We start from the raw sequence: 22,437 nt of genomic DNA, 5'->3' as shown, positions 1-22,437 counted from the left end.
TGTAAATGTGACTCAGTCCTATGATGCCTATCTGCCTTGTGTCAGGACTCAAGCTGTCTGTGGGAAGCAGAATACACACATACCCAAACTGTGATGCAAGTTTTGAAATTGCCCCAAGTGCACTCAGAGCATCAAACGCGCAGGATCACCCCGTGCATCCAGCAGCAGCCAGAGCTCGCGGGGCCAAAGTGGTCATGCACCCTGCAGGGGGGGAGAGAATCCAAATTGCACATGCATTCAGATAATTAGGTAAACAGTAAAGATGAGAGAGAGGTCTGTCTCATTCTAAAATGTCATTTTTTTGTCTTCTAAAAGTCTCTATTTATAGATTTGGCAGCGAGATTTATCACAATAATCGGAGCACTGTGTAAACAAGGTCACTGGTGTGTGTGTGTGTTTATCTCTGTTTAACTGGATTGCTTATTTGAAATAGAAATACCTCCAAAAACATTATGCAGAGCTATTGGAAACTTGCGCGCTCGACTCCTGCAGCACATGGTCTTTATTAGAAAATATATGCAATTATTCAATTTTGCAGATTAAAGTCCTGAGGGATTTGTACATAAAAACAATAGAGGTTTGATTACATCCGGATTTTATATCTGACTGCTATAGGAGTGTTTCATATGTGTAAAATCTTTTTTAAAGTATGGATTATAATATGTTACTAAGTGGAGCCATACAAATGCCGTCCAGTCTATGTGAATTGGGATACACATGTTCATTAACTTGGTCTAGCTTCGGTGGTTACTTATGTATTTATAAAAACCAGCGAAGCTTTGTGTTTTGTATTTACAGCAAATACTTCTGGCCTGTTTGCAGGTTGGTTTGTGCAATGAATGTTTGAAACTTTGGGATACAATTTCAGCATTGGACTTTGTTGTTGGCAGAGGTTCTGAACCACTTGGTAAGGATGGAGCATAGTTTACTAATAGTACGTGTGTGGTCACAGTAAACATAGTAAATAATAGCTCATTGTTCTTTTTTACTGATGAAGTGAGTAAATACAAGGCCCTGAAATATGCTCACGGAGTAGTTTGTGCAGGGATGTTTTAATCAGCTTTTTGTTTTGGACATCAGGAGTGGGTGGGATGAAAGTGTATTTATTAAGACTGTTCTCTCATACGAACTTGGTCACCGCTGGGTAATGGTAGGTAATTTTACCAGCCTGGCAGTAATTTGCTTTGTGGACAACTAGTGGCTTCTTTCTGAAAGCTGGTTTCTTTGTTGGTGCGATGGCTGTGAGAGTAGCACCCCAAAGAGGCCAGTACAAAACTATCTGAGGGTTTAAATAAAAGCGTTTAAGAAATAGCTGGAGTGGATTTTGTTCTGAGCAAGAGCATAAGGTACAGATTTTCCTTTTCTTGTTAGAGCTTTTAGTTAAAATTTTTGCCATAGGAATAACTGAGAATATTTCTAGAGAGATTGCTGAGCTCTGCCTGTCCCCTGCACACCGGGCTCGGTCTGGAAAGGACTGGCCACAGAAATGGGCAGGTTTGTCATCCAGTAACCCAATGTTTGCACCTGGTGAAACCAAGCCAAAGTCATTTTGGAACCTGAAGGAACAGTAACCTGTGATACAGTAATAATGGGTGAGGACACACGCAGGAGAAGGGAGAGTTTGTGTCCTGCACAGCGTGAGGGCCGGGCTGAGGGCCCTGCCCAGTCGGCACGTAGAAGGCCACCTCAAAAAGCGGTTTGAATGCTTGGAGACTTTGCCCGGGATGTGATGACACGTGCCTTGTGCAGCTCCATTCTCACAACATCCAGTTCTTTTCTTTTGTCCTTCAGCGAGAAGGCGTGTGCATCTGTTGCAAATCTGTTCCATAAATAGTCTGAGCGAGAAATTCCCTTCCTTCCTTCCTTCCTCTCTCCTCACAGCTTGATGTTATTCTGTGTATTTCTCTTTTTGGGGGATAGCCTCTTTTGCACGTGCTGCCATAAAACAGATTTTTAATAGGGTGTGCTCCTTTCTTTCCCCCCAGCTTGTGCAGGTCCATGCCCGTAGGCCATCTTTCTCCACCTTTTGGCTCAGCGCACCGCTGCCGGTTGCGAGATCCCCAGCACTGGCGCCGGGCACATCTTTGTGTCAGCGCTTTATCACTGCCCAGCCCCTGGCTTTTGCACCGATTCACCTCTGCTCCCTACAGACAACCTGTGGAGAAAGGGCTCTTCTGGTTAGAAGGTCATTTGCATTTCATAACTGCTCTTTTTATCTTTTTTCTCCGTTCTCTTCCCTTCTGTTTGTTTCTTCTACTACTTCCTTCATGCAGTGTGTGGTACCTAGCACTACAGCAGCTGGAATTTTAAGCAGGCTCACTTCCCCAGCTGATACTAAATGTTTTTTTCATTCTAAGCTTCTGGCATTTTGAAAAACTGGCATGTTTTCATCTTTCCTCTCCGTGATCCATTCCTCCCTTTAGATGAAGGCTTCAAGTTAAACTCCTACACATCACCGATTTATTGTCAATTGTCGCACGCAATTTGCTAATGTTAATACATCATTCTGCAGGGGTCATGAGGTAGGTGTTACGCTAATTCTCCTACAGCTCAGGGAATTTCACTGCCTAAATTTGGAGCCTGAAGTAATTTGTGCATTCCTCCTGCTGCTGGTTGGTTGTATTCCCGGCTCCCACCGCCTTGTCTCGGCAAACACTTCAGAGCTGTCGTCTGTGGCAGTCTCCTCTAACAGATAGAAGCACCACTGAATATAAAGGCTGTCATGAACCCCCGTGCAAACAGGATACAAAGCTGACCGGCAACTCACGTGTGTCTTTGGTGATTTTAAAAATTAGGTTTGTGTGGTTGTGTTTCTTCATGCACCGATTCTATAAATGTCAAACGTCTTGGGTGTTAAATACTGCAGAAGCATGTTTCAGGTTGTGTGAGCTAATTGTTTGTTTGCCTTCTTGTTACTAACCGGGCTTTTAAAAAGTCTTGCTAGTTTGGCCATGGAAACCCCCAAGCCTGTTGGCTTTTTCCAGCAGCAAACCAGACTTCAGCATGTGTAAGTGCTTGGCACAGGGAATTGGAAAAACCACTCTGCAGATGAGCTGATGTCCTGCCGCTGCCCTTCCTCCCACCTGAACTGCCAGTTGTGCTGCTTAGCTCCAGTGCAGGGCAGCAGTCGTGAAAGGAGACAGCATTTGTATTAAAAACTTGGGGCATTTATATTGTGAATGCAAACATTGTGATTATGGATGTTGCTCCAGTTTGTTCCTTACTTGTACCGTAACAGTGCACTGATATGCAATGGTAATGATACTGGGGAGTACTGTGAATTAGGTGGTGGCTATCTTTGTGCCGATAGTTGGCTTTACTGCAGGATTTCCAGTGTTTGAGAAGCCACATTTTAAAGTTTACAAAGCTAGCTTTGCATGAAGGAATTGGTGAAATACAGGTTGTTTATTTGCTCTGAGGCTGTCTGTTGTGGGAAAGAGGACAAAATAAAGCCAACAGAGTTAGGGCAATTAAGGAAAAAATGTATAGAATGAAATCCTGCACCAAATACCTTATTAATCATCATTAAAAAAAAAAAGCCTTTTGAATTATTTCTTTCTAAGTGTAATTACAGATATGTATGAAAATTTGCATGCAGTCTCCCCTTCCTGGGCACCCAGTTGAAGAGGATTGCACAGATGCTTGGGTGGCTGGGGCTGCAGGCTGCCTATCCTGCGAGCAACAGGCTGAGCTCTCTCGCATCTGAGAAGTGATATTCTCACCAGCTTTTCTGCATCTCTTTTCCTCTTCTGGTCCCCTGCCAACTTGCATTTAACGTGGTGGACGCTAGAGTTAATATAGGTCGTAGAGTTAATAAGTCGTATTTTTGCAACAGCCTGCACTGAGGATGTGGTCCTTGACAGCTACATAAAAATAAAGGGTGGAAAGTTTGAATATATACACCTGCTATTTGAGCACTGTTACCAAGACCATTCTTGAGATGTTTATCCATTAGCGTGCCTAAATGTTATGACTGTTTTTCTCTTAGCAATGTTAAGGCTGCCTTTGGTTTGATGCAAGCTGTGATGGCCTCGAGCAGCGCTGTGTTCTGCTTTAAGGTTGCAGGAATAGAGTTTTTTTCTCTCTCCACAAAAATCCCAAACACTTAAGTCTGAAAAGGAGTGGGGAGATGGGAAGGTAATTTTGCCTGCTGGAAAGCAATATCATTAAAAAGGTGAATCAGTAAGCTGCTTGTGATATTTAAGGTGGTACCAAGCCCCACCTGTAGGCATGAAGAAGCGGATGTCAGAGTGGGGATAGGAACTATTTGTACAGTTTGAAAGATGGTTGGAATGGGTTGGAAGTAGATAATCTTTGAGGTCCCTTCCAACCCAAGCCATTCTATGATTCTGTGGCCTTGCAGAAATTGTCAGTGAAGGAGGTTAATGCTCCTGTCTCCCTTCAGGGGCTGAAATTTGTGATCTGCAGCTCCGAAGGGTTTCCTCTCCCCTTCCTCCTGTGCAGACACGCTCCCTTCTTCCTCCTGTGCAGACACAGCCCCTGTCTGCATCGGTGGCTTCACAGTACAGCACATGGGTAAGCCTGCGGAGGAGCCAGCGTTGCAGGAGCAGCTGTGTCACCCACTGGGCAGAGCTGCAGGCTTCTCCGCCTTGCAGAAACCTGTACCTGCAGCTCTGCAGCTCGAGGCAAGTGCTGCCAGTCAGTAGGAACGGGTCTTTTTGCTCTTCTGACTTTCTGTGCTGCAGAGCAGTTGCCAGAGTGTTTACCTTCAGGTTATAGGTTTGTTTATTTGCACCAGCGCATGTTTCCAAAATACTTGGCTGGCTTGGGCTGGTGTTGCTCACAGCTGTGTGTGGGCTCGCTTAGCCGCTGTGTGCGCTTGGCTGGCTTCTAGATGTACGTTTTTATGGCCCTTGAAACTTGGCATGAGTTGTGTTTTGTCGACAACAACAACAAAGAAGATTGCTGGTGAAATTAAAATCTGGCATCGCTGTTCCTACAGGTTTGCTCTCAGTGTATTGAAATGAGATTTTCTTGCAAACTTTTCTTGGCGTCGATCCAGAACGCAGCATCTCATAAATCTGTATTATCACTCTGCTCAGTTGTCAGGGCTGCATCAGCTTCTCATGTAGATCACGGGAACAACATGGAAAACTGAAGCCAGGAAACTTTCAAATGAGGAGTTTGTATCAGCAGAGCAATGGCAGAAGAAATTTGCCATGGAATTAGGGGGCAGAAATCTTCAAGAGGTCTTCACTGCCTTCCTTCAGAAACTAGACTTCCCAAAATGCAGACTTGTGTCAGTGGATATCACTCCATCTTTTGCTAAACTGAAGGGTAAGGGACGTGGAAATTCAACACAATGGTGGTCCAGCAGTTGCAGTGTGCCTTGCCACAGAAATGGTAGATCATGAAAACTAGGTGCTCTTGGGCATGTAGGTATGGCGGTGTCACTGTTTAGCTTATTCATAGATGCACTCTATTCTTAGCATAGTGATAGTGAGAACAACCTGCCTTTTTTATTTACCTGGGACAGGTGAGCTTGCTGTGTGGTCACAGCTATGTTTTTCCAACTCAAAGCTTTGGTCCCAGGGACTCTTAATTTGGGCTCAGTAAATTATCTGTGTTCCAACCATGGGGATTCCAATCTCCAGCAAGCCTTGCTCTTCGAGTCCCTGTAACCCCAAATGCAACAATTTTTAAGGTACTGTTTGATTTGTCCTCTGCATAGCTTGGCGCACTAAACACGAAGCGGTCAGGTACACGGGTGCGTGCTGCTCCAAGAAGTGATGTTCACCTGCAGGAAGTGTTGCGGGGGAAACAGATGCATCTCGGCGATAGGGGATGGGAAGGGGATGTTAGGTCATTAATTAGTTAGCCTTGCATAAACAAAACTTAATAGTTTGAAAAGTCTGTAATTTAAAGGGGAGGAAAAATCTTTCATCTGCTGCTGTGCTATTTAGCTAAATGTCAAGTTGGGTCAATTGGAAGAGTTTTGTGATGATTTCTGCTTTATATATTGATTACTTTTTCTTGAACATTGCCAGCGCAGTGAGCCTTGGACTAGTTTTGAAGGGGGAAAGGAGGTAGGGGGATCTAGTCTGCAAAGTCGGGGATCCCTGACCGGCTGAATCACTTCTGGTTTATCCAGGGACGATGCTGGGTGCGATTGGATTCACTTTCCTGCCTGGTAGAGAACTCATTTCATGGCTGGTAGCTGGGGACTTAGCCTGGTGTCTTCTCAGAAACGTTGATTTCTGAACCTGCTGTGTTTATGATTTCGAGGAGGGGACGTAGCTGAAGGCCCACGTGTGGTGAATAAAGCTGCAGGGCTGGCTGGGGGCTCTGGTGCCCTCTCTCCTTTTGTTAGTGCACTCCTCTGTCCCCCCCACCCCATCCCCACCTTGGAAAATCTTTTAAAAAATTGCTGGCAAGTTTGTGCTTGGTCCAAAACTAAATTTAAAATGGAGTGGTTCAGTCACGGGAGGTTTCAATTCAAGTTTTTCTCAGTATAAGCTGTAATAAAGATGAACTTAAATGTTATACTTCGCGTGTGCCTTTACTCGAGCACAAGACGAGAGCGAGACAGCATTAAAAATTAATTTTTATCGTCAGAGACACGTTCTCCCTCCAGCTGCTTGGCAGCGATGCTTTTGTTTTTCACATTGTTATTGTTATTTTTGTAATTGGCTGATGGTGTTTATTAAACAACTGATATTGCGAGGAATTTCTGAAGCTTCTTGCAGCAGAGCTGGGTAGGTTTTTTGGAAGGCTGAATGGTGGAGGGAGGACTTCCCACGCAGGAGGCCGCTGCCAAAGAATTATCTTCATATGTTCGGTGAAAATGTAATGCTGCTTGTGTAAATTTTCTGTGAAATGTTGTTATACATTTAAGAAAGATTGTTTTCCCAATATAATGCTAAAGCTGGAGTACAGTTATATTTCAGGGTAGCAAATCTGCATTTTTTGCATAAATTACTTAAATATTTAGGTGCAGTGAAATATATGCTGTTAAACATGTCAAATCAGATGATTAAATGACTGGATTGTTAGGAAGAAAATAGTAATTTTCTGAAAAAGCTTAATGAATGATCTGGCACAATGAACTACAAACACACCAGAAAAAAAAAAAAAAAAACCTTCTGAGAAAATTTGCCAGACGAGGATCACGTTTTTATGCAGTAGGTAATAAAGATGGGAGGCATGAGTGAAAATATTCCTGATTTTTTCAAGTGAATTGACAAGCTCCTTTCTTCCACTGCAATTATTTTACCTGTTGACAGCTGAGTGGGTGGCTCTCTCTGGTTAGTGATTTAGCAATGCGCTAGCAGTCACTGTTCGAGTTGATTTCTTTGTGACAGACGACCGTGCAAACGCTTCCCAAGAAAAACTGCTGCTCTGAAACGACTTGAGCTCCCACACGTGGACTGCGGATCAAGGAGAGCGTTCAGCTACGTGAATTGCCTTCTTGCATCTCACACAAGAAATGCTGAAGCCAACTGAAGCTGATTCTAACTCGATGACGTTGGAGGAGAACAGATTTGTTTGGGCATCGCCTTTGCTATGGATGATGTGTAGGAGGAGGAGAGGGTCCAGTTTGACTCGAAGCCCGGGCTATAATTTTTGAGCTAGCAGTTTAAAAGAATTGTCTTCTTTGTAGACTAAGCAAACTTGTGTATCGGTGATTTTATGTCAATAAACATGTAAGCCTTGTGTGCCCTTTTTAGAATCGCTTTGAGAAGGACCATTTTGCCCCGTGCAGTACGCAGTGAAATCCCTGCTAAGTGAGGCAGCTGGATGACTGTTTTCTTGGAGCAAGAAGTGCGTTCGTCTGAGCGGTGGCAACAAGAAAGCAAAAGTGAAATCAAAAGTGAAGACCCTTCTGACATTACTTGAACTTAAACCGTGCCTTTGATGTTCTTGGGCTTTTTGTTGAGTGAAACAAGCGCTCCTTGGGAGTCCGCAGGGTAGTGATGGAGAGGGGGCAGAGGATGAGAGCAGTCCTGGTGACCCTCTGATCCTCTCTGTCTTCATGCAGAGGCCAACATCCCACCCGAGCTTTCATTCTGGGCTAAATCCACGTGCCAGAGTAATGTTGCCAAAGCTGGGGGCAAGTTACCTGAGTCGAGCCGCTCCTCTTGGTCATACCCAGTCCCCTGGTGGAGCACCTAAGTGCTTCCGAACCCTGTTGCCAAAAAGGTGCTTTGTATCAGCTCTCAGCTTGGTAGCTGTGTTTCAGCAGCAGCTAGAAAGCACGCTGAAAATCTCCAGCAAGCAAATCCCGGGAGGAGTTGAGCTACTGCAGTGCCTGTCTCTGTTTTCTGTCCTCTCCTGCCCTTCAGCGCTCCCAGAAGTCCATATGGATGTGCTAGTGGAAACTCACACAAGCGAGGCTTGCAGAGCTGACCAGAAACCTACCTCACGTTCTCAGTTTTCTCGGCTTATTATGGCCTGTGCCATTAGAGCAAACCACACTGTCGTCTGTCGGGTTTATTTGTACTTATTTCTGAAGTTCCATAAGGCCTGTTTTACCAGACTGACTAATTCAAAGCATTTGTTCAAGGCACTGCTGCCTCTTGAGGGGTCAAAGGCTCACCAAGGAAAACCAGGACCTGTTGCTGAAAGGGGTGGGTGACCGAGCACCAGCGGCCACGGCTGAGGTCAAGCTCCTCAGCGCCGTGCTTGCCTCAGAGGCAAGGCCCCACAGGCCTCCGTGCTCGGTGAAAGGGATCGAGGAAGGAAGGAGAAATACTGCCGGCAGCGGGTAAGCATCACATCGGGAATTATTTACAAGACCTCAAGCCATACAAGTCCATGGGACCAGGTGGGCTGCCTCAAGGGGGGATCAGCAGCCCCTGGGGTCGAGAAACAGAGAAGTCTTTCCTGGTCTGCCTGGAGAAGAGCCAGCTCGCTTCTTTCCCGGTGAATTCTCCATCAGCGTTTTGTTCAGGTACATTTTGCCATTGAGGACATGTGCGCTGAGCAGCACGACTCCCTACAGAGCAGGAGAGTCAGCTTCGGTGTTTTCGATGCTGAGTTTGTATTGCAGTGTCCGAGCTGTTCAAGTGTCTGAGGTGGGTGTAACTTCTTGAGCATGGCAGCTTTACACAGCCACTTCTCTTGCTTCAAAGTGAAGAACGCAGCTTGCTGCTGAATAGAGAACTTATTTCTCTACGTGATGGAGGTCTTGGGTAACTGCGTCCTTGTTTTAGGGAGCAGTGACACCCTTTTCCCTGTGCATACAGAAGTAAGGAAGTTTTGCATCTGCAACTGTCAGGAATGTGCTTTGGCTGATGAATGCCATCGAAGCTTAAAGGCGAGATCCCATAGCGGGCCGATTAAGCTTTATTGGTCTGCCAGACCAGATTATCATTTTATTTAACCAGAGAGGTAGTTTTCATTGTCACTTGATTGCCAAGGGTCTGTCAGCATTTCCATTATAAACCCCCTATTTTCAGGGATTTGAGTAGACTTGAGATTTAAGTGTTCTGCTCTGAAACTTGGCAAGCATGGTCTGAGTTCACCAGCAGATATTTTCTTTATGAGATTTTAAAATAGTCAGCTGTTTCTTAAATTGTAGAGAAGGCAAGGGTTTTTTTTTTCCTCTTGGTTAAACAGATAGGATTATTTTTTCCACCCTGCTTATTCCAACTAGATTTATCAAAACAAAACCCTATTCTCTTGTTTAAAGAAAGAAAGAAAAGAAAAAAGACAAATATGTCCACTGTCAAGTTCTGTTTGCCAGCGGATCATGCCTCAAAGCTTTCCCAATCTCTGCTTCGGTGTGTGGTTGATGAAGTCCCACCCACCCTCTCTGCCCTTTTTCTCCTCCCCTTTACTTCTCTCCCTTTGGTGTATTTACACTCTCACTATATTAAGTTGCAGCATTTCTTCTCCCCCCTTTGCCTTGCTCCGTGAAGCTTCCAGCATCCAGTTCTGAGCAATCTGGGTATTTTACTTCTCTCTAAAAGGAAACTCTGGGGTGTTCCTAAGTGATCCAACGTACCCGTGGTAAATATCAACTCTAGGAATTGTCTTTATGTTGTGTGTTGCTCTATTTGGTGTACATTACTACTTAACTGAAGGACGTGTGCATTACTCTCAGTTTGACTATTGCAATTTTACCGCTTTTCTGAGACTTTGGTGTGACTTTGAGTGAAGGACTTTCACGGTCTTCTTTTTTTTTTTTTTTTTAACCAAATCTTTGATGTTGACTGAAGAAAAGTGAAGTGTGATTGGTGCAGAACGCCACTGTGGCTTTTCATGGCTGGGCTCTTTTAGTCATTTCCTGAGAGCTTGGTGCAGAAGGGCGACAATGCAGGAAGCGGCAGCAGGCTCGGCGAGGCTGCGCGTGGCGTTGGAGGGCGGCTTGCTGTAGGTGAGGGCTTGTCCCTCTTGCTGACATGTAGAAGTACCTGGCGCTGGGGTTGATGCTCCTCAGTGAGAGCCTCTGCTGTCCTTCACAGCGGTGAAGAGGATGATTTGGGCATTAAAAGCTGAAATTCAAGAGTAGGAAAATGAGTGCTTTTAAAAAGTACTATAGTCTCTCTCCCAGGACCTTTAGAAGATCCTTGTCGGAACAAGATGCTGGCACAGCTACCCTGAAGGAGTATCACTGGTACCACCAAATGAAAAGCAAGAAGATGAATAAACAAACGGCTTCGGATCCTGAGAAGGCACTCGGAGCGTACAGGTGGCAGACACATCCGCGGCTTCCCTGGAGGATAAGCAAAAGAGCGCGCTCCTGCAGCCTTAGAGGGGAGGTAACGATCCGAGCCTTGTCAAAAGTTCTGCAAGCGTGGATGCTACCAGCACTGAGGATCTCCACAAAGATCCAGCGGAGATGCTTTTCCAGGCAAGGACCAGGTCGCTGCGGGTTCCCTTCAACCGCTCTCTGTCCGAACCCATGCCGCACTCTGCGGCCAGGAGCACGAAGCCCTTTCTGCAAGCCGTGCGCTCGGTGGACTGCGAGCAGCAGGGCTATTTCGTCCGTGGCATCTTCTCTACTCTCTCAAGTGGCTTTTCAAGGATAATAAATCGAAGAGGGGAGCCTGTCAGTGAGTCACTAGGCGAGTGGAAGGCAGGTGATAATCAAATTGATCCGATCACAGGTAATGGGCTCTGTTTTGTTTTGTTCTCCTTGTGTTACAGGTGTCTATAGTTATTCTTTGGGATACACCGCGTTTGTTTAAACTGGTTTTGAACTTGGTGTTTATTAACATGAGATGTGCAACTTTCTGCTGTTCTACCTTAATTTTAAAAAAAATGACTAGGGAAAAAAAAAGGCCTTTCCTGATTAGGGAAGTGGTGTGGTGTTTTGGCATGTGCTTAAAAACCTGAAGGTCCCTTTAAAACAGATGTCTTGGAGGAAGCAGAAGCATTGCTCTCCAAAATGAACTGTGTGTGTGGTGTGTGCAGTCCTGTGAGCGCAGCAGCCTCGGAGGAGCTGTCGTGCACTGATGGATATATCAAGCCTGCTACTGTAAATGGAGTACTAGGGGGAGACAGAAAGAGAAATAAAGCTGTCTTTTAACCAGTGCTCAAGGCAGTGGAACGGATCTACTTCCTCATACCAGATTCATAGTTTTGTAATCAATCAGCTAAATTGATGTCTGCTCTATGTTAGATGCCAAGGACGGCAGTGTTAGGAAGGTTTAGCCAGCCGGGATTGAGGTCAGCAGGATGCCAGGCCGAGATTCCGTTTAAATCTGCCCTGCTGTTAACAATGCTCATAAAGTGGGGCGGGGGGGGGGTGGAATTTGCCTTCTGTTCTCTCGGGTCTTTTGTGCAACTTTTTCATGGGCTACCCAGTCTGAACTGAGTGACTGAAGAGGCATTGGGGAAAAAAAACGCAAAGGTTAAATTTAGAATAAAAACAAAAATAAACCTCCCTTCTCCCCAAAACCTCAGTGCTTTCCAGAGTCCTCCAGATTATCATATTAAAACCTGATAACATCTGGAACTAGTTAGAACTGCTGGACAGGTCATCCATGTTAAAAAATAAATAAATTCATCTTGCTGTTATTACTAGGAAACGCTGTCCACGTGGGTACTGGGTCTCAGCCACAGTGGATTGTCTCTTACAGGCTTATGTTCGGTGCTGGGAGCAGTCACACTGCTCTAAAACAAGAACAAGTGGACAAAGGGGAGGAATAACTAAGAAGGACCATCTCCCCCAGCATCCCAGGGTTTGTTCAAACCACCTACATACAGTCTGTGATTTGTATTCCTCCACAACCTTGCTCGGTTGGAATTTGGCTTGACGATGCTTGTTGAATGTCGTGGCATACATGGAAAAAATGAAGACAGAGGATTGCTTTATTGCTGTTCTTGAAGACAGCTTTGTTAAGGGGTTGGTTTGATATTAGAAACAAGGATTTCCACTGCAGGCTTCCACTGTTGAGAGCTCCTGGGAGGCAGAGTTATTATTGCGAGCTGCCTGGGATGGTTTGTTTGGTCCTTTCCGCCCACCAGTATACGTCAGCAAGCTATATTGGGAAGGTATTCTGTAGGACACGAGCATTTTGCATTAAAATCGTGCAATCTTTGAAGGGCAGAGCATGCCGTGGTTGCTTTTTTCTTGGTCCTGGCGCACTTTGATACCGAACGGTTCTCTAATAATTCATACGAGTTGTCAGTCAGCTAGGTTGCTGGGGTCTCTGCTTTTAGTAGCATGAAAAGTGAACAGTGGAAAAGGATTATTTGTGAGAAGCCACTGCGCTGTAAATGCTGTATGTCGGTTTTGGGAGAAGTACGGAGCCTTCTGGCTCTTGGACCCCGAAACCTCTGCCCGAGCCAGCCAAAGCTGGTTTCACAAAGAGCCTTGCAGTTCAGGAACTGAGAATAAACAATGGGACTCAAGGTGTAAAAGCCAAACTCTCTTGAGGGAGGAAGTCATAGCTGGGAAGGTGCCTGGGGAAGCGAGGGAGTGCGGTCACCTACAACATCTCCTGAACCAGCCGGGCCCTGCTTCTTGAAGGCTTGCCCTCTGCTCCTCGAGCAGACAACAGCCGGGCTCTAAGAGAAGTCGTTTGCCCCCAAAGATGTGCTGCCTTGTGGGATTTATAGGCACAGGACAGCTAGTTGCTGGCCTCGGGATGTATCGTTCCCTAAGGAGGAGCAGCTCTTGCCGGAGCAGTTGGCCCTGCTGGGTCACCCCTGCCCCAGCGGGCCCGAGAGCTGGCGGCACTGCCGGGAGCTGGACGACAGAAAGGGAGAGAAATGTAACTCGTCTGTTGTGTCTCCTGTTCAGGAAGAAATCCAAGGAAATGGGTTGTTTTCCTGTCCGAGAGGCAGGATTTGGGAATCCTTGGGCTGTCAAACCCCGTGGTCTGCCCAGACTTCCGACGTGCCCAGAGGTAGTGTGAGCCATGGGGTTTCTCCAAAGCATGCAGATGCTTTAACTTGGAAGGGCTGCAGTGAAAGTCTCCCGGGAAACATCTGGTTGGACAGAATTTCTTGTCGCTGTGACCCAGAACCAAGGAGGACCTTGCCTGGGGCGTTAAATATACAGTCTGAGAGGAGAGGCATGCTTTGGAGTTTAACCAAGAGAACCTGGAGGCATGCTGCCTGCCTTCTGTCCAAGCAACCAAGCCCTTTCCTTACTCACTCTCTTCATTAAAACCGTTTCCACTTCCTCTGAAATAGTTGCAGATTATCAGCTGAAAAAGAAAAAAAGAAAGTCTTCCTCCTGGAGCGTGCCTGCCCTGGTGTGCTCGGCCTTACCTCTGGGCTGGGGTCGCGGCGGTGGGACCTCGGCATGGGTTTGAGGAGCGGCCGGTGGAGTTTGCTGCTGACCTTTGGAAAGCAGGGGCACAGCAGTTCCCTTCTTCAAGAAACGGTTACCTCCCAAAAGAGGGTTGGTTGTTTCTTTTGGCAGCTTGCAGAGGGAAGTGGGATTTAAAAAAAAAAATAATAATAAAAAAATCTGGATAAATATTTTCCAGTTGGTCTCACAGTCTAGGAAGCATGTTCAGACGCTGCTTCATCGCTCCTTGGCTGCAGAAATCCCTCCTGGATCGATGCAGGCATCCTCTTGGGCGAGGAGGGATGCCGAACCTGCGGAGAGCTGTCTCCTGCCGTGCGTGCTCGCTGCCCCGGGACGCTGCAGCTTCTCCCCTCTGTGCTGCTTGGGAGCAACTTTTGGTGCACATGCCGTGGCTTCTGACCACTCTCACACCCAGGCGTTTCATACAAGCGGTTAAATTGACATGTGCAAAGCCCCGAGTGAGAAGGACTTGGGCTCAGTATTAAGGTATTATTTATACCATCATTAATTAAAGAGCACTTTAATTTCTAGCAGATGTACCAGCTCGAGGAAAGAGAAGTAGCGCTCTGATAAGCTTAATGGTTGCGAACACACTGAGATCTCTTTAGGAACGAGATAAGGAAGGAGCTGTGCAGACAACTCAGAGCCTTGGATCCAAGGGTCGTGGGTGAGCTGCTGCACTCTGTTTTATTCTGCTTTTATTTCTGAGTATTGCCAGTGACCCTTCAACTCTGTTAAGAGTAGATTTGTGAGAGACTACCCAGATAACATGTATTTCACTGCTCCTTCTTATCTAGATCTCAGGGCAATGCAAGTTTAATTGGAGATTGATGACAAAATAACTCTTCAGTAGAATCAATTATCTGTATCTTCAGTGGGTATCTCTTGTGGGAGGGAAAAGGTAAACACTGATTTCTTGCATTTGGCATGCATTTGTCTTCTACACTCACTCTATACTTGAGATTTTTATAGTGACGCTTCCCACAGGATTGTTTCCTTCACTTTCTTCACCTGGGTGAAGATCTGTTTCTTCAGTATTTTAATTTTATGCTCTAAATCATTTTAGAGGTTTTTTGTACCTAGGCTGAGAGAGTGTAGTTTCTATCCTTGCTTTTCTGGAATTGTTCTTTTTTTTTTTTTTTTTTTTTTACAGTTCACTGAAGTTACTCAAATGTGGTGCTCTTTTTAATACAGTCTAGATTGATTAAATTCTAAGTTTTGTATCTTTCCATATAAACTTGTATAGAGAGAATCTGCATTTTCACACTTAGAACTCAAAGCCAAGGCATTTTGGTTTCTTCAGCGATTCCCCAAACACAAAACTATTTCTTCTGTCTGAAATGGGAATTCAGCATTTATTACTCATTGAGGCAGCTTTTCAATTTTTCATGTTTTCAAAAGTGCTTTCTCATTTTAGAAGTGCTCCTACTGACTCATGTTCCCCCGCACCCCCAGATCGCTTTTTCTGTTGAGCAGTTTATTTTTGGTGGGGTTTTTGTTAGGGAACCTCTACACAATTGAGCTCACCCTGTAACTCACACGCCCATTGACGTGCTGTGTAAATGCCACTTTATCTGCACTCTGCTGTGTTCCTACGTTTCATTGCAAGGTGCAGGCTCGGTGTTTGCAGTCATTAACCTTTAATTGCCAGAACAGCTTCAGGAGAGCTGTTTATACCTAGGCTACGTCAAAATGACCCAAGTTTTTCGGAGAGTTACAGCTGTGGGAGCAGCAGTCTGCAGTCAAGTGTCGGTCTGTTTTTCAAGCTGTAGTGTGTCTTCGTGGAGCTAAATGTTGTGGTACGTGGTGTACTGAAAGTTGCAGAGGGGTGGGACGCACCGGGGAGCATTCCTGGCATTTCACAGCTTCGGATACGGATCCTACTTCTCCCCCCTGAGTATTTCCTTCGGATCTTGACCCATGTGTCATGTTCGTCACGAGCGCCGTGTCGTTTACTGTGGGTAATAGGCTAATGCCATGCAGATGAATGTTTATGATCACAACAGAAAACAATTAGCGACAATATCTGAGGCTAATAAAATTAGTCATCCGGTGCTAATTATGCTTAACAAAGGGTGTCTCTGAGCAGGTAGTTGTGCTCATTTCAGCTGTGACTGTTGATTTTCCTCCTCCTTAATCCCAGACCATTTTGTCTGAAGCCAAAAATTAACATCCACCGGGATGAATGAGGACATTTTTATTTGTGAGGACTTTCCTGACTCATGAAATCATGACGAGGGAACGGCAGAGTCTTGCATTCCAGGTTGCGTTTTGCTGCTCTTGTGGTCTGTGTCTGTGTTTTTGCTCCTTGTGTGGAGCATGCTGATAACCTGTGCTTGCAATACTGTTACCTGTGGTTACATTGGTCTTGAGAAATTAGTGCATGGGAATTACCGGGAGGGTAAGTGTGTCCTAGAGATGTCCCCTGGATGTTCTTTGCAGGGCGGCAGGGTTTGAAGAGATGCAGCTTTCACAGAAGCAGCTAAGGAGTGGAAGTATGGGGATTAGGAGAAAGGGCTCTCAGCAAACTAGAGATTTCGGGTTGTGGTGGGAGAAGCTTTTCCTTTGACAACAGGCCAGACAGGGCCGAGAGGAAGCAGCCGGAGGAGGAAGAACAGCCTTTGCTTTGCAGAGGAGGAGCTATGTCTGGCGAGCAGTTGGACTGGGAGTCTTTGGCCAAGTTTCACGTCTTGCCTGCTGCGTCCCTGGAAAGAGGAGCTCCGGCGCGAGAGCCCACGGGGCAGGAGCAGCTCGCGGTCTGGGGGCAGCCCCAGCAGCCTGTCCTCGCCCTTTGCCCCATGGAGCAGTGAGCGCAGGCGTGGGAGGCGTGCAGAAGACAGCGGAAAGAAATGGTGTTAGACTTCTCTCAAAACGCTGTATTTGTCTTAAAGGTAGACGTAAAACACAGCTGTCGAAGCGTGCAGAAAGGGGAGCTTCGCACAGCAGCTCGGCTCTCCTGGAAAACTCTGAGGTTCTGCCACTCCGGAGATGGGAACCTTAACTCTTGGAGGCATTTAGAGCCTGTGGCCAGAGGGCAAGTTCTGCCACGGTGAAGCTGTCTTCAGGCAGAGCTCCTTGCTTTGCGTTTCCCCAGCGCTGCCCGTAATGGAGCTTGGTGCAAGCTGAGAATTGCCGGCGTGCTTACACAACCAGCACTTCCTAGGCACATTGACCCTTTTTTCTTGAAATAACAAACCCAGAGGAAAGTATTCGTTTTAGGTCTTTGTTTCATTTTTCCAAATAACGAATGGTGTACATCTGTAATGCTAACAGTACTTGATTTAGGACTCAAAGCAATGGCATGTTAGAAGTAAACAAACGTGCACAAGATTATCTCCGTGCTCTTATTTATAGCGTTACTTGATCGCTTGCTTCAACTAATTAACTTGTTTTATTTAGCCTTATGCTTTCTGTGCTGATACTTTGGGGTAGTTATTCAAAAGACTCTCTAGGCTCTTCTGAAATAAATACTTCATAATCCTGTAAAACATCACTTGTTTTAAAGGAAGCTGTTTACATAAATAACAAGCTAATGCATGAACCTCTTGACATGTTAGCATTGAAACCAACTGTCCCCTGCGTGGTTTTGTTCTTACTACGAGGGAAGCTGAAGCCAGACATCTGGTCCTCTGTGGGCAGGAGAATGCTGTACTAGTTACAGGGCTGCTCGTTTGAATGGAGTCAGAAAACATTGTGTACAGAGGAGGTGAAGAAAATGACTGAAAGAGAGTTTTTGAAGAGGCTTAGGTTTCAGAGAGCAGGTGTTCTCTGCCTCTGTTCCTTATGGGGGCATGCTGGTCATTGTAGTGTGTGCGTCTGGTGTAGGAGCATCCCTCCCAAAACTGCTCGCGGGGAAAGTGGTGCAGAAAGGGGCGAAGTCCCTGCCAGTGGCATGTGAGGGCAGGGAGCGAGCAAGGGCGTTTTTCCAGCTCCAGAGCAGTGTTGTCAGCTATCGCCATACTTCGCTGTCAGTGCTGTCTGTAGGTTTGAGACCTCGGGGATCAGCTGTGTTGTGGTTTTATGGCTCCTCCCTTCAGTGAGATCTGAGTTTTCACTCCTGAGATCGTTTATTTGCAGAGCTCTCAGATCCCTCTCCCCTTGTCACGGCCAAATCCCTGTTTCTAGGTGAAATGCAAGGAGCTACGCTGCCAAGTCTGGCGGGAGGCTGTAAGCAGACCTGCTCGTTCAGTTTATGTCTAACTTTTTCTGCGTGTCTTGTAGGAACAGAAGTGCTTTCCTACACCCCATTCTCAAAATACTCCTGAGTGTAATTGTCTGAGACCATCACAGGTGTTGGTGGTGATGCTGTTGAGGGCCGGCTGCTCGCTGCATCTCTCCCAGCTCGGTGACTGCGGGTTGCAGTTCTCTTCCAGCTGCACCTAGGAGCTCAGCGCGTTTCCCCAGGAAAAGCGAAGCCCCTTTTTAGTGCAGTCGCTTCTGGAGCGATTCTCCTCGGCCAGTTGCTGACTGACACAGATACTTTGGCATGGGGTTTTGATGAATTACCGCTGAAAAATCTGCCAAGCTTCTGATACTTGCTCCGCATCTCCACCTACCTCTTGGCTCCTGCTGGCCCTGGCTGCACCGGTACATGAGGAATGGCTTTGTCGCAACACTGCTGTGAGTGTTTTGGGCTGTCTGGCGAGAGCTGGCTTCTGGCTGCACTGCTGTGGCCACAGGCTTCCTGTCAGCCCGGCTGCTGTCTGATACACACACAAGTATGGTTTCGGCCACCAGAGTCTTGAAATGACGGTCCTTGCCTTTATGCAGCTTCCTATGCACCTTCTTGAACGACACCGAGACTTCATTTAATCAAAACAGGGTGAAGTTTTGGAAAGAAATGAATAGCCTTCCTGAGTCTGCTGTGAAGGAACCGAGATGTTTGTCTCCTGGTTTTCATGGCTGCTGACCACGACGTCCATGTCTCACTGTCATGTGCAGGGTTGACTCCTGTTTCCCGTTTCTCGGTGTCGGAGGTGACCTGGGTCACTAAAGGCTTTTAATTAACCCAGAGGGCTCGCAGAAGGCATGCGGCACGTGGGGAAGTGCTGAGTGCTCCTCTGGTGCGGGTTAGGGCAGGAGGTGAGGCCCTGGAGGCTCTGCGGTGGTAGGCATTAACAGGTTCATTTATCTTGCACTATTAAAACTTCATTGAAAGGAACTGGCTGGGCTATTCACCCCGGCGCTTCAGAGAACCAAGTGGGAAGGCGCTGTGTATGACTCGTAAGGCACGAGTAAACCAGAGAGCCCCAGTAAAGCATTTTGCAGAATTATCTTTCTCTTGGTGCTGTAGAGACGAGTCCTGTACGTGTCCAACACCAGGTGGGTGCCTCCCTACGACTCCGTGGTGCTCAGTAGGTGCCGGCGAGCGTGAGTGGGGCCTGGCGGGCATCACTGCGTCCCTGCCCCGCGCTGCCTCCAGATCAGGGTCCCCCCTAACCACCACAGAGCTCGTCACTTACTTTTCTCCTCTTCCCAGGGAGATGTGATGGCTGCAGCCGCTGTCGAGCTGTGCTAACAAGGTGGTTCTCAGCTGGTTTATCCAGCAGCAGGGAGCTCTGTGCAGGCTGCCGCACAACCTGGTTATGGTGAAAGGTTGCTAGCTCATGTTTAGATAGACTCCAATAGCTGCAGAAGGGAAGAAAATCTTTCCAGGAAATACATATTTATTTTTTCTTCTTCGCTGTAGGGTTTCTTCGGAGCTTTCTGTGAATGCTGCGTGCCTACAAACAAAAGTGAAGGCCTGTACATGTGGTTGTAAGATGCCATTGGGTTTGTCTGAGGGAAATTATTTGTGTACAGCAGGAGTTTTGAGTTACTTTAATAAAAGAAGTGAATGGCTGCAATGCACTAATTGAGAAATTGGCGTTTGGGCTGTGACTGAAACAAATTGGCTGTGCACATGTGTGAGGCTGTGAACTGGGCCTCTGCCCCCAGACCTCCCGGGCTCTGTGCTCTTGCTTCTAACGCCAGCCCATCTGTCTCCAAAATGGGTGTTTTTTTCTGCCGAAGCAGTAGGGGACAAAGTCTGCAGATGAGGAGGAAATACTCGTGTGCAGTGTGCGCTGGTGGTATCTGATTTGAACATGCTCGATGGGGAATCACGCGCTCGTTTGGACGCAGGTGGATTTATTTTAACAGCAGGACTCCAGGTAGGAGAGCTACGTGGGAACAGACACGTGGGTTCAGAGAGAAATGAACACTACAAAATGTAGGAGGAAGAAAAAAGTTTTATTGTCCCTACATAGAAAGGACTTGCCCTGACCAAGTCACGCGTTTCTGAGCTGTCAAGTACGTGGAGGAAAAAAACGTGACAGCATAGAGCTGGCCCCCAGCAGGCCCTGGCTGAATTAAACACACACATAGCAATCTGCGCTCTGAATAACTCCTGCATGGATATATAATTTAAAAGAGAAATGCTTTCAGGGTGATGATAGGTTTTGTCTACATCTGTAATGTCTCATTTGTCTGTGGATGCCCAGCAGCCTTCGCTTTGTTTATTCAAAGATGAGCAAACATGAAGCTGAGTGTACTTTTCAATGATCGGGGGGAATCAACATAAAAAATGTAGGTCTTTATCTGTGTCCATATATATTTTATATATGCTTAGCAAGGTTTACTAGACTGATTGCTCCTAAACCTAGAACTTGACTCTTCTTAAGCGCAGAGGATTCCCAAGGAGACAGTCGTAGCCCAAGGACAGTGGAGTGTGGCCACTGATGGATAAAATAAAATTCAAGCCTGTTTGCATTTTAATGGACTTTAATCACATGAGAGTTCAGGAAAGAAAAAAACAGATTTTTTTTCCTGTTCATCATTTGTCTAATTGCTTCAGGCCTAGCAAAACTGGGTAACAAAATATCATTTTTGGTTCTTGTACTGTTGTTAAGGAGGATTTTACAAAGAAAAGGGATGTGCATTATCATCATTAGTCACCAAGAGCAGAACAAACAGTACTGGTCTGTAGATGTAGCAGGGAAAGCAGAGCTGCAAGTTTTTGGCAAACTAAGTAGTAAGGAGGAAATGAGCAAGATGCCATGCATGGTTTTTATCACCAGAGATTTACAAAAATAAGTTTGACATCCGTCAGGGGCTGGGGGTAGGGTACCATCCGGCTCCAGCAGCGTGGAGGCAGCACGGTCTGCCTTCGACGGACTCAAACTCCCGAAACAGGCAGCTCTGCCTTAATCCCTTGCTCTTCGGGGCTACCTCTCATCTGTCGGTCGCTTCTGCTGATCGTGACAGGATCCTCAGGCGCGTTTTGAAGGCTCTTGCTTCGTTCTGCTGGCATAGCCCGGGTCTGCCCAGGCCAACGCTCCCTTCTGCTGCTCGTCCTGTCCGTAGCACCAGGCACACTCATCCCTCCATCCCCGGACACGGGTTTTGGTCCAGAGCACGGTGCAGAGACCAGCTAAGCAGGGTGTTTTGGGATAATGCAGTCATTTATTAAAAAAAAAAAAAAAAAGGCAGGGTGGAGTGGAGGGTGTTTAAAATGCCAAGATATTTTATATAATGGGCAGAAAATAGGGAAGCTCAAGTTTTTGCCCCGTATTTTCTTTTGTTGTATCGCTAAGTGGATGTTTGTGTCTGTTTATACTCTGGTTTCGTGTGTGCTTTGAAATCTCATTGTGCTCAGAGGTGGAAAATTGGCTGCTTCAGTAAAGGCACGTTAAGGACAGCTATCTACAGTAGCTGGAAGGAAATGCTTCTCAAACATATTGTCCAAGTTGGTTCGAGTTAAGTCTCTTGGGTACGTGAACTTTCCTTACCTTCTCCACCCATCTTCTGGCAGCAAACAATTCTTAGTATTGAGACTTAAAAATTAATACATAAAATAAATCCGCGCTGCCCCTGTAAATCGTTTCCCAAAAGCAGTGACGCGGGTTTCAGGAGCAGCTCAGAAACCGCTTGTGTTGGTAATCCCCTCTGGAGATGGGGGGAGTCCCACGAAGCAGCGAAGTACAACAACCCTTTCCAAACTGGCTGAAAATGATCACGTTGATGTAAAGATTCCCTCTGCCCTCCTAGTCTGGTCGGATTTACTGTTACAAAATGCAGTAGCACAGCAGGATTGCTAATTAGATGTTATCAGGACTGCTTCTGCAAGGTTGTGACCTATACATTTCTGTTTCCTACTGCTGTAGGAAAGAAATTTTCTCTTGACTTGTTTGTTCCCTCACTTGGTCTCCTTCGAGGATTTTGGAGATGAGCACCTGTGATTTTACCCTGATAAAAGGGGATTTGGGATCTGCTGGGGGGCTTCGTGATGTCCATTTGCAAAACGCACAGCACGGAAACATTTGGGAACGGGTGCACGTTGGTGCTTAGGGGATTGGCGGCATTAGCAGTGAGCATCAGAGAAATCAGCACTACAGAGGGAATAGTGGGAGGTTTCTCCTTGCATGCTTGATATTTTGCAGGCTTTGGAATGGAGCAGGAGTGGCATGGGCTCCGGGGTAGAGGGGATGTGGGGTTGCCTTTATCTGGGGCAGCCTCGCCTGCCCGAGAGAGGAGGAAACGTATTACATAGAGGGAGAACCCAGCGGGTCTAAGAATACCTGAAATACTGCACCCTAGCTACAGATCCCCTTTAATTAACTAGACCTTCATCAAAGGAGACGTTAATCACGCTCATTTGTGTTTGGCAAAAGCAGAGGAAACCTGCTCCTCCTGTTCTGGTGGGACCTGGGAGCCTGGATCTCCGCACT

At 46.4% G+C, this 22,437-nt stretch overlaps 1 protein-coding gene and 2 long non-coding RNA genes across 3 annotated transcripts in view; all 3 read left to right on the top strand.

Annotated features, from left to right (window-relative positions):
* The window catches only part of LOC121074380, a 51,873-nt gene extending 44,183 nt beyond the window's left edge, over positions 1-7,690 (top strand). The window contains exon 2 of the long non-coding RNA XR_005822298.1: positions 7,323-7,690. This is a non-coding gene — a long non-coding RNA (uncharacterized LOC121074380). The remainder of the gene's footprint in view (positions 1-7,322) is intronic.
* Positions 7,691-10,252: 2,562 nt separating this feature from the next.
* RASAL2 (RAS protein activator like 2) overlaps positions 10,253-22,437 on the top strand; it is a 119,173-nt gene continuing 106,988 nt past the window's right edge. The window contains 2 exon segments of the mRNA XM_040566409.1: positions 10,253-10,719; positions 10,722-11,072. Coding sequence (XP_040422343.1) covers positions 10,479-10,719; positions 10,722-11,072 — 592 coding nt within the window. The 5' untranslated portion in view covers positions 10,253-10,478.
* Positions 11,080-20,307, top strand: LOC121074381. The gene is made up of 2 exons (XR_005822299.1): positions 11,080-19,051; positions 19,419-20,307. It is a non-coding gene; the product is annotated as an uncharacterized LOC121074381 (long non-coding RNA).

Source organism: Cygnus olor, chromosome 8 (assembly GCF_009769625.2).
Source record: "Cygnus olor isolate bCygOlo1 chromosome 8, bCygOlo1.pri.v2, whole genome shotgun sequence".
Taxonomy (NCBI): Eukaryota; Metazoa; Chordata; class Aves; order Anseriformes; family Anatidae; genus Cygnus; species Cygnus olor.
This window is presented reverse-complemented; position numbering and strand designations above follow the sequence as displayed.